General features: G+C 36.7%; 1 protein-coding gene and 1 long non-coding RNA gene across 2 annotated transcripts; one reads left to right on the forward strand and one right to left on the reverse strand.

Moving 5' to 3' along the window:
- Nucleotides 1-721: 721 nt before the first annotated feature.
- On the reverse strand, nt 722-8,431 carry LOC131768552 (nicotinate phosphoribosyltransferase). Its single transcript, XM_059084271.2, has 12 exons — nt 8,187-8,431; nt 7,270-7,431; nt 6,724-6,772; nt 5,798-5,928; nt 5,280-5,592; nt 4,778-4,918; nt 4,414-4,498; nt 4,028-4,108; nt 3,337-3,439; nt 2,700-2,857; nt 2,153-2,260; nt 722-1,602 (listed from the first exon to the last, which is right to left on the reverse strand). The coding sequence occupies exons 1-12, from the start codon at nt 8,413-8,415 to the stop codon at nt 1,525-1,527; spliced, it is 1,638 nt and encodes a 545-aa protein (XP_058940254.1). The 5' UTR covers nt 8,416-8,431; the 3' UTR covers nt 722-1,524.
- Nucleotides 8,399-11,082, forward strand: LOC136280959 (uncharacterized). Its single transcript, XR_010717499.1, has 2 exons — nt 8,399-8,624; nt 9,671-11,082. It is a non-coding gene; the product is annotated as an uncharacterized lncRNA (long non-coding RNA).
- Nucleotides 11,083-11,591: the final 509 nt, after the last annotated feature.

Genomic DNA, 11,591 nt, shown 5'->3' on the forward strand with positions numbered 1-11,591 from the left:
GTTCGGGGTTGCGATAAATCGTTATAACTTCGAGTTTGACCATTTAGCCCCAGTCCCTAAGGATCGTTATCTTGGTCAGCTGTGCTGGAACCTCAAACTCGGCGCAGAACCCGTTACAGAGCGCAGTTTCCTCAGCTTGTCCCTTTAAAGTCTGCAACACGCAAACCTGACACTACGGGAAGTAAACGATAAACCGTATATTCCCGATTTGCGCATCAGTACATTAAAAAGATATCAGGAAAACAGTATGGTGAATATGCATACTGATATTAGGGTGTAAAGGATTAATAACGAATATTATGACCTGAAGATGATATTTAAGAGGAGAAACGATCTTGCAGGTATCTCAGAGCAATTGCAGAAATTTAAGAATGAAGAGAAGCATAGTCACCCATTTTATCGTTTTCAACATCATAAAATCGCATTTTAAAATTAAATTTTATTCGATCCACGCAGAAAATTAAAACAAACTTCTGCACGACATCAATTTTTTAAGTTTGACAAAATAAATCCTACATTATTCATTATCATTGCCAAATTTTTTCTTTGAAGGTACAAGGTTCAATACTCGATCATTCATGTCGCAACTTTTTTAGTGTGTAGTACTCTAGATTTATTTTCCTACGAAAAGCTACCTCGTGTGTTGGTGTCAAAATTTGGAATGAGACATTCTAACGAATTTAAAACTTTATCAAGACTCATTTAAAAAAGAAATGAAGAAATCTTTATTTAATGTTCTGGAAAATTAAGATTCCTCTTTAAAATATTATTGAAAACTAATAGACATTACATTACATTAAATCAATCAAACTGTATGTTTTCTACCGCTTTTATATAAAAACCTCGTTGTACACTACTTATTTATTTATCGACCAGTTCTTCTTCAATTTTCTTAACTTATAAAGCATTTAGTGTCTTTATCTTCCTCATCTATTTAATAATTAAGTAGATCTTAGGCAGTTTATTTACCCTCCTCGCCCAGCACATTTACTAACTTAATGTCATTTTTTCTTAAATTTTGCAATTATATGAATAAAATGGGAACCATTTGAGAAAAGTTCTTTTATTATGTTTCATAAATCGTGATGACATTTAATATTTCTGTTTTCGCGTATTGCGGTTTATATAACTATATAATATGCTAATCTGCAGCTGATTATTTTAAAAGACAGATCATAAATATAAATTATACTGTACCCCTGTAAAATATTACAATACACGATTGACATGGAAAAATACTAACTCAGTTCTTCGAAACGTGCGTTGGCAAAATCTGTTGTGAAATCTCATTTGCTGTAACATAATTAACAATAATGCTTTCCTTATGTTACTGGAGTGTGCAATTAATTTAAAAGTGCGCGAACAGACAATTCTTCATAAATTAAAGGAGCTTTCAAATAATATTAAGCTTTTTTTGGACGTGTACAACCCTTCGAATAACAAAAGATAGAAGAAGGAAGTTATTGTTGTTACTGTAAGGTGACGTGGATGTATGAAGCTATATTTTGTAAAAGCTCTCGCTTTCTAAAACAATTCGCCAATAGGAGCATGATTTAGCCAGAGTTGGTGCATAAATGTGTACAGCTTGTCACTTAAAGAGACCTGAAAGAAAACGTAAGGAAATACTAAGATAAATAAATAAACATCTCTTCGCTAATGAAAGCATTAGACGTGAAAGCAGATAAAAAAAAGAAAACAAACAAAAAACAAAACAAGTTTTATAATTAAAAACAAACCTAGACCAAAGATTATTAACCATCATAAGAAATAAACAATCCAGACAGGCTAGCCCAGTGCAGCTTTAAAGCGGGTTTAAAAGGGCCTGAATAAAAAAAACAACGCCAGACCACAACACCGGAAGATACGTTCCCTACCTTTTGCGAGAAGTGTGCGGGTTCTTTAACGTTCTTTGCTAATTAGTACAAAGAAGATAAAGGAGATGGCCCCTAAGGTTTATCGTCCTTTTCTGAGAAGACTTGGATGTCTAACCATTTGCGAATGGCATAACAAAGGCAACACATTCTCTCCAGTTATTTCAATAATTTTTGAATCCTCGACCTCCCGCAGGGCGGTCCGACTCTGCACAACATGAGCTAACCAAGCATTCCCGCATTTCAGGCACTCTTGCTTGTTTTAGAAAGATTTGACGTACCTTGTAAGGCGTAGGATTCAAGGCTCTCAGATGGTCTTGTCGAAACTTTGTTAACGAATCCTTCACTCTTTCTTTAATCTCCGATAGAGGTGGTAATGGGCTGCAAATCTGGGAAGAAAAGATGAGTTGTGGGAAAGCGCTTGTATATCAAAATGGGCCTAGCTTAGACGTAGAAACTGACCACACAAAGGACAAAAAGTTGAAATTTCTTAGGTGCAGGCCTAAATATTGAGTATGGTCTGAAGTTTGAATAAAAATTTTCAAGTAGGTGTGCACTTCAGATAAACTTGGTTTAAAAATTTTAGTATAAGTTTAGCAAATATCAAAGCCAAGGTAGTCTTACTTCAAGTCCTTCACCTAAGTAAGTCATCCACTGGGTACCCAGGCTGCGAGTTGATCTTTGGGAAGTTCACTTGGAGTACATGTGGTTAATCTGTCAACCCTAGCCTAAGAACCTTTACATCCGAAGTCTGACGCAACAAGACTGGAGGTTACCACTAATGTGAGAAACGTATACAGAGAGAGTAATGACAGAACTCTACTCCACCTTGCCATCTTTCCAGTAGACACGATATAAAGGTTCTACATGGGAAGGACACACATATGCACGTTTGGCCTCATCAAACGGATGCCGGCACAGCACGCGTTTTCCCGGAGACGGAGGCACCTCATCGCACCTGAGCATGAGATCAAGAAGGGCCCGCCCTGAAAACCACAACAAATTTGTGATGACTTAGCATTCTGAATCAAAACAAGAGTAAAAATTCGAAACGAAACTATCATTAGATCAGGCTAATCTTCAATAATCCCTGTTCAATCCCGCTTTCTGAAATATGAAGCAAAAAAAAAAGAGTATCCCTCCTATCCTCCTCCTACCCCTGGATGGGATGGTTGTCCAAGTAACCCACTCAGCCCCCCCCCCCCCCTTATTCAAAGTTTCCCTTACAGTTCACCATTACAGATTTATAACCCTAGGTGGAGAGGGACACTCTACGACCAAAGTGTTCTGTCCAAGAACACAACTGAACCTGGCTAGGGACTCGAACCTAGATTCTTCGGAAAGGTTAGGCTCTAATAAATCTGAAAAAACTCTAACTTCGTCCGATCAGCATTGGGGAAAAATCAACGTCATCGAACGCAATAAATTTGAGAGTTTTAACTGTAATCAAAGTGTAATCCACTACCGTCTCCGCCGTACAAACGGAAGGCCTCCTTCTTTCCAGGTATCGTAACTTTCTCTATGTCTTGGCTGAGTTTCATTCGAGCATCGCCATTTAGTTCAACAAGCTGTCAAAAATAGGGAAACATTTCGAACGTTACCCCGGAGCCTTACGATTAAATAAAACGCTGAACTTTTTTAAGTTTCAGATGTCGACTGCTTAAGAAATTTGCTGGACGAGTAAATAACATTGAAAAGACAGGTGACACTAGAACACGCGACTAACACGTCCCTTCAATACGACAAATATAATTTTACATTGACTTCGCGTTTATCGATATCAGACTACTTGGGATGGAAATTATTTGAGTCAGTCTGTGAATAAATTGCCCTTCCACTGTCTCGTGTTTGTGAAAAAAAAAATTGACTTGCTTTCTGTACATTGCACTGGCCTGTCTTGCCGACAAAGTCCTGGACCTCTAGAAACCAACTGCGCATTTTGAAAAATCTGGGAAGAGACATTGAAAAGAAGGGGTAACTATATTCCACGAAGAGGCATCGCACCGATGCTCATTCGTGGGCGGCGCTTTAAAGTAATTTTTCTCTCAAATGCGACTTTTGTTCAAGGGTTGAGCTTCGTCGACTCCATATGGCTTCTTAGGGATTTAGTCAATTAGCCTCTCCCTCCTCTGTCATTGAGAGATCTATTTTGGTACCTTAAAGACACATCCCAATGCAGGCTGCTTTTGACAAGTTACCAAATGAGTTCCTATACCAAAAGAATCTATGGCATGACCCTGAGAACAAAAAATAATAACAAACAAGTTTAATAAGCGGATGACATTTTTAACCTATCAAATTCGAGGATTTAGGTTTCCAGCCAATTGAGAAATAGACTACGACTAGACCATCGTTTTAAGTGAAGTCGCGCAAGTGAAAAAAAAATCATTAGGAGTGAGACGCGACGCGCTAACGTTAATTTTTTTTCACTGATGTTATTTTTTCACTCACGCGATGGACTTCGCCGAAAAGGAGTGAGTGCTCGTGGTCTTATTGAGAAATCACTAATAATTATAAATATGACATAAGAATCTTCAGGTACCTGTTGATTTAGAGAGAAAAGTGTATCTTCATTGATATCATTGCTAGCCACAATACTTCGTGTAGCAAACCACGGTAAACCAAATCTATAAAAGAGATAAGTACTTGTTTACTAATGTGCCCTAAAGCATGGTTGAAATGCAGCGAAGTACAATTGTGAGAGACTGGAAACTAGTTCGGTGAATCTCCCATCAGCCCGTTCGGCCATGTAGTAAAAGCACGCAGCCACAATGTTATCTTTTTTTTTTGTTTGTATCTGCTTACGAGGCGCCCAGCGACGCGATATACTCTACAAAGTTGGGGTGAAAGATTAAGGTTTCAATCAAAAATAAGCAGCATCTAGAAACATAACTGATAGTACTTACACATCTGCCACTTTTTCTAGAGCTTTTCTGATCTGTAGTGAGGTGTATGACAAATCTCCAGAGTCAAGTCGCACCCCTAAGGCTCGGTAGCCAAAATCGTTGAGAGCTAATGCCACTGCAGAGAATCCTGGGATACCACTCCTAGTAAAAATAAAAATGTCAGTAACTACTGCAACATAGCTTGGGTGAAAGCATTCATCGCAGGAAACCAAAGTTGGCCATTAGAATTATTATTCAAAGTCTTCACACCCTTTTTCCATTTCTGTTATGTAATTCTCACAGCCATAAGGCAAAATCAACAAGGTCACGAGACACTACTGGGAACACAGATTACTATATCTTAAAATCAATGTCGCTATCGAAGCAACTGCCCATCTACCCCTTCCCTTGCCTGACAACAGTTCACTGATAACAAGTTACCATTAATGTTGGGTTAAGGGAGGGGTAGGTGCCCTGTTGCTCAGATACTGACATTGATCTACATCTTTCTTTCTTTCCGTACCTTAGCACATCATAGGTATCAACAAGTGCTAGAAATGTCTCTGGGAAGGCCACCGCATATGCTGAAAATGCTGCCAGTTCACCGACATGGACCTCACTTTCCAGTACACGCAGCACAGGGCAAACTTTTTTCAGCCAGTCTAACACTACAGGATAAAAGTCTCTTGGCTCCTTACTCTTATCTGTAGGCTGCAGTTTGCCAACTGATGGAAGTTCGTCTGGTGTGAATGATGTAATGAAAGCATGTGCTTGTGTACCTTTGACTGGAATGCCACATAACTTTCCAGCTAAAACATTACTTGTGCCATCAAATCCTAAAAATGAAATTAAAGTAACTTCAAAAACCACTTTATTAATTTCAAATTTAACTCTTGAAATGCATATCTCACTACCAAGGATGGGAAAAGCAAAACTAGACAACAATGTAACAAACAAAAACTACTGGTAACATCAATCACAGAAATGGGAGGTTTTTCCCCTGTAATTTCAAAAGTGACTCTAAGACAGGAATCTACTCACCTCCAATGTAACAATATTTTGATGCTGACAACCCTCCATCTGGGCCCTGAGATCTGCGTAACCCAAACTCAATCAAAGATTTATTCCAACCAGCTGCGAGGCGAAATCTAGCAGCATTTGTAGCTACTAAGCTAAAGAAAAAACAGCAGATAAGAGTTATATCTTTTATCTGTAGTAGTTATTAATTGAGTGGAAAATTGACACATATTCATTACATTTAATGTTTATTCTCATTACAACAGAAAATGTTGCAAGCTTTTCAACTTACGTTATTCCATAAGGCATATTTCACCAACAATTAAATATATATACTTAAATTGGGTAATTATATTTGATATTCACATAGCTATTAGGTATGTAGAAGGACTAGGCCCTCTATAGAGTTGTCCTCTATTGGACTTTCCATGGCTGGTGAAAGAGAGATGGCCCCAAGGAAACTTAAGCAGTGATGAAAATAGCAGAGTTGACAAAATTTACCAAACTGAGGGCAAGGTCATGGATTTGACAATTTTGGCAAATTATAGTCAACTTCATCACAGCGAAATCAACTTGGCAGAATTGACAATTTTGAATAAATTTTAGTCAAATTTGTCACAGTGAAATCAGCTTAGTGGATGTGACGAATTTGACAAATTTTTGCCATTTTTGTTACTGTGTACATTTGTAGACATATCTCAGGAAACTTGGAGGCAAACTATAAAAGGAACTGAGAGACAGAAGCAAGACATGAGGGAAACTTGACTGACTAGTGACTGACTGGCAACAGACAAAAAACCAATGGCACTCTCTGGCCGAGGCTTTATGTGCATAAGAACACAAAGGGGACTGACCAACTAAAAGGGACTTTGAAAGATTTAAGAGAAAATATTGACTTCAATAGATGTCCATTGGAAAATATGCACTCAACAACACTTAAACAATTATACCTTGCAAAGTTCACTAAGTTGAGGAGAGTTGTCTCCATGAGTTGGATCACTGAGCAAAAACAAACAGAAGTGAATAAAAAAACTACCAAATATCTTTGGAATCATTATACACTTTTAAGAATGGAAGAGTGTTATTACTCATTCTGGATGGGATGAAAGAATAAAATGTTAAAATTTCTATTTCTGTTTCTTCTCATCATATTTGTACTTGACAATGTTTTGATATTGAATAAGGAGAAATTACTTGTTGATCACTTTTAAGAGTGAAAGGGTTATTTTTTTATAATTTTTTCAGTCTTTTTGAAGTCTTTAATAAACCATAAGATAAAAGATACCTATCTTATGTTACATAAACAAGAAACTAATAATTACAATAATATACTATGGCCAAAATTAAATTATGTTATTGTAACAAGTTGTGTTCTATTCACAAATGTGTTCATTCTGTGTCAATCTTTGGGCGGAGGCAAGATAACATCACAGAGGGTTAAGATAACACTGTCACATTTCTTTTGCCATAGGCCTTTGGTATTTCACATTGCATACCTGGTAGTGGTCCTTCCACTCTGATCAAAGGAATTTTTGGGAAGACAATGCTTCCCTCCAACATGGCACTTAGAGTAACCTTACTTGTGTCTATATCTCTAAGAAACTTGTAAAAATCTTCTTCCACTGTTGCTGGTAATATTGTTTTGAGATAAGATATATCTGAAATTTAAATGAAAAGATATTTGTGAATCAGTTTTGTTATGAACAGCACTTTATGAGGTGGAAGCCATAAAGGCCTGTGTTGATTGAACAGACTTCTTTAGCCCTAAAACTTCCAAGATCTATTTGTTAGTTCTCCCTTCTAACTGCTATAAATTTCCTTGTAAATAGGTTTGAAGAATTTGGTGTTAGATCGAGATAACAACTTCTACCTGATAAGTTTGGGTATTCTCATTACATGTTTGCTGGATAATATATGAATGTTAAAGAAGAAGTTACATGTGTTACATGTTAGTCACTTCTGGGAGTGTCAATTGTCTTTTATGGATTAAAGTTCTTCCCTGGGGCTATGGGAGCAAATTTTAGAACTAACCTCTACCCTAAATCATGTGACAAACAAAAAGCACTGTTTTCGCGTGACCATGTGACTATCATCGACTTTGTACTGTACAAACAAACACGATTCGATTCAAAAGAAAAAGATTGCGCCTAGCATGGTCAAGTCGGTAAAACTGTTCATAATTAATTGCTGGGTAGCTAGTTCGTCTAAACTGTGGTAGATCGAAAATTATCAATAATTAATGTCGTGGTCTTTCCCTTGTTTATAAATATTCCACGGGTATCCGGTTCCACAGTTAATTTAGAATTGAACTGGATTTTAGTTGAACGATTATGATCAGAAAAAGTAAACTTATTAGTTATCTTAAAGCAGCTAGTAAGTCTCGATGACGAATAACAACTGTTTAAATATTTACCTGAATCTGAAAACTTGAAGTTTCTTACAAAATGAACGCACTCTTCCAGCCCAGCGAAAACCGTGAATTCTCCGTGGAAAGGATTCCTGCGAAAGTACAAATCGAATACTGCATTGTCCAATACTTTTCCGCTCTTCCAATAAGCATAAGCCATTGTGATTTGATAAAGATCCGTTAACAAGGGTTGAACCAAAGGGTTCGAATTCGTTCTATCTTCCACAGCCGCCATCTTGAGGCTTCTTGGAAAATGACAATGCTCAGCCGCCCCTCCCTCACCAATGCTGTTTGTTACATACGGGACTTAGTCGCATCCGGTTTGTGGTTCTGAATGAAAGTGCTAGAAGTGAAGTGCTTATGTGGTTGTCGGTTGGAATCTTACTGCAATTTGACGAGGATTTTCGCTTCATTTGAATTACTTTGATCCATCAGAATTAATCTGTAAGTATTATAGTACCTTTCCGTGTTTCAACAAGGGTTATTCTAGTATTTTTTTACACTAAATTCGCTCGGTTTTGATTTGGATTATTTTTTCGAATCGAATTTGATAACATACGAGCCCCTGCTAATATTTATTTTGCCAGACCTTTTCACCAAAATACCTGTGTATAAAGCTATCCTTTGTTTCTGTAGGGAAAGAACTATTGATTTTAATGGAAACTGTGTAATCTTTTGCCTCTAATCATCTTTCTTTTTGAAAGCTCAGGGATATTTATGTTAAATGATTCACTTTCACATCAGGCTTAACTCTGTAATTTCTTAAGTTTCAAACATCTTGCTGTACGGCTTTATGAGAAACGTCCTAAGATAATTAAATTGATTTTATTTTTTAAGCGACAGTTCAAAGCGAAAGGACATTTTATGTAGCTATGATTTTCTTAGAAAACAATCTGGATATAACGAAAAAATTAATTCATCGAATTTCGTCACTGATTTGCGAATGATGTCATTAAGACATCCGATGAGCGTTGTCACTGATTTTAATTAGCGGTTGTGGTTGCATGGACAGGTAAGCACGAGAATGTGAACAATAAACAGCCATCTTTACTGGCTGAACTTGGTCAGTAGGAGGGTAATTATTTCAATGAACCATAACAACAAATTTTCTTTTTTTTTTTCAATGCAAAATGATTTCACAAGATTTAATCTTATTAATTTAATCATCACAAGTAAATACGTCTAAAGAAGAGGAAAAAAGAGGAGTTTTTGACAGGGTAAAGTTACAGGACAAAGTCTCGGTTGACAACTGCCCCTTAACCCCTCAACTCCTATTAGTGACCAAAATAGAATTTCTCCTCACAACATCAATACAATATCAAGCAGGCAAGTGATAAGAATAAAGGAAGATATCAATGAGGGGATTATTAGCTGATCCAATACCAAATTCTTCTAAGTAACATCATAATAACTGTGTGGTAAAAAGTAAGGAGAATTACTAATGAGATCTTGGAAGTAAAAGTATAGATCATGATTTCTCTCCTTTTAAGGATGGCAGAATGTGAAGTGGTGGTAGATGATTTTGTGAGGACAGGAAGGACTGGCCGGCGTAACGCTCTCCCTGATGTATTTGCTGTTGGACATGCAAATGTAACAACAGCAGGACTTCCTGAAGTCCTGGAAAATTTTTCCATCAGTTCTTCAACTCAGCCAGCATGCAATGGCACTTCAAGCTCAGAGAACCAGCCTCAGATGCAGAAATGAAAGTGGATATTGCTGCGGCAAACTTTTTATGAATTATTTGATACCTTGTTGACTTACTATTCTCAAATGGCATCATAACTTGACTTGGTTCACGAATAACTTTTTTGTCGGTTGATGGGGGTGGCAGTCTTTTTTCATCCTCAAGGATTTGATTTTTATTGTTGAAAGGAAATTGCTCTGAGATGGTGTTACATGCAAGTTCTCCTAAGGAAAGGGGGACAAACTACTGTATGAAAATTCATATTGTGGCATCAATGCCAATTCTGATGAGAAGACATGACAGATTCTGCTAAAAACTGATTATCTGCCTTAATTAGTCTCTAGAGGAATAATCATGAAGAAATGTTTACTACTTTGTGATTTCTCTTTGTCATCTGATGAATTGCATTTTGTTATTTATATTCCTTACTAAATTATGTATTTCAGTTCAAATTCAGTCACATTTCTTTCTGCAATGTTCAGTTGCATTGAACAATATTGCCATTTCATGTGGCAGAGAATGTAGCTTAGAGATAAAACCATTAATACTAGGACACATTTTGATCCTTTTTTGAAAACAAGAATCAATAAATTTGTTCATGACATCAGTTCACATTCAACCAGGAAGCACAATTATTCAAAAGGCTATGTCCTAAATACTTAAATCCACTTAGGAGTAGTCAATTGCACAGGGATTTATTAGAGATCTGACTTTGCTATGTGAAAAATTTTAATGTGCTCATTTGAGTTAAGGAAAGAGGACAGATCAGTTATAATGATCTTTTTAATTAGCTGAGATCTCAGTTATTAAGCTGGAAGATCTTTCTGATAAAGACTCCATCTAAGTTACTGTGGTGAAACTTGAAATTTTGTATTTTATTAGTCCAGGTAACTTGGGTGTCATGTTTAGTGTGAATTGTAATAAGGCTGAAATCTCTCCTTGATGAATGGGCTCACAACAGACTGTTAAGTAAATTAATTTATGTCATACAACAAAGTACCATTCTAAGCTTGGTATTAAAAAAAATTTTGTTATCTAAGAAACAGTGATTAACTTTCTTAGGCAAGTACATACCTCAGTAATTTATTCTCAGCTTTCATATATCAAGTATGTGTCTTAAATTTTTATGAACATTTGATTTAAATTAAGTATTGTTCATTGATGATATTGTAAATATTAGAGATTGAATATTGAAATGAATTAAAAGTAGTTTCTCAACTTGAAACGAAATGCTGTTTCTCCAATTGTAAAAAGAGGTGAATAGAGAAAAACAATTCAGGTAAGTTCCCCCCCCCCCCCTTTTTTTTTGAGCAGTCAAAAGAGATTTTGTGCCTCTTTCTAAAAATCACTCTTTCCCTTTTCCCACCAGACCATAATTTGAATTCCAATCAGTGGCGATCCAAAAGATTCTTATTGACACTATTAACTTTAATATTTTGTGAAACAATAAAGATTCTATCTTCAAATAGCTTTGGTCACAAACTGAGGCAAAAATTTCTCTTAAACTTTGTAACAATAGTGGAACATTAGCAGAATGGTGAGACTGGGTAAATGAAAGTACTGCTGTGTGACCATGTGCGCAATGTCTTCTGTAGCGGGAGTTATTTTGTGCAATTCGACGTGCTCTTGCTAATGAGGTGTCCGCGAGGAAAGGGTGAGAGTTGTACCCAGTCTCACCATTCTGGTAACGAGGCAGCCTCGTTCGCTAGGTCCTTCCTGAGGGAGGA

This window comes from Pocillopora verrucosa, chromosome 5 (genome assembly GCF_036669915.1).
Source record: "Pocillopora verrucosa isolate sample1 chromosome 5, ASM3666991v2, whole genome shotgun sequence".
NCBI lineage: Eukaryota > Metazoa > Cnidaria > Anthozoa > Scleractinia > Pocilloporidae > Pocillopora > Pocillopora verrucosa.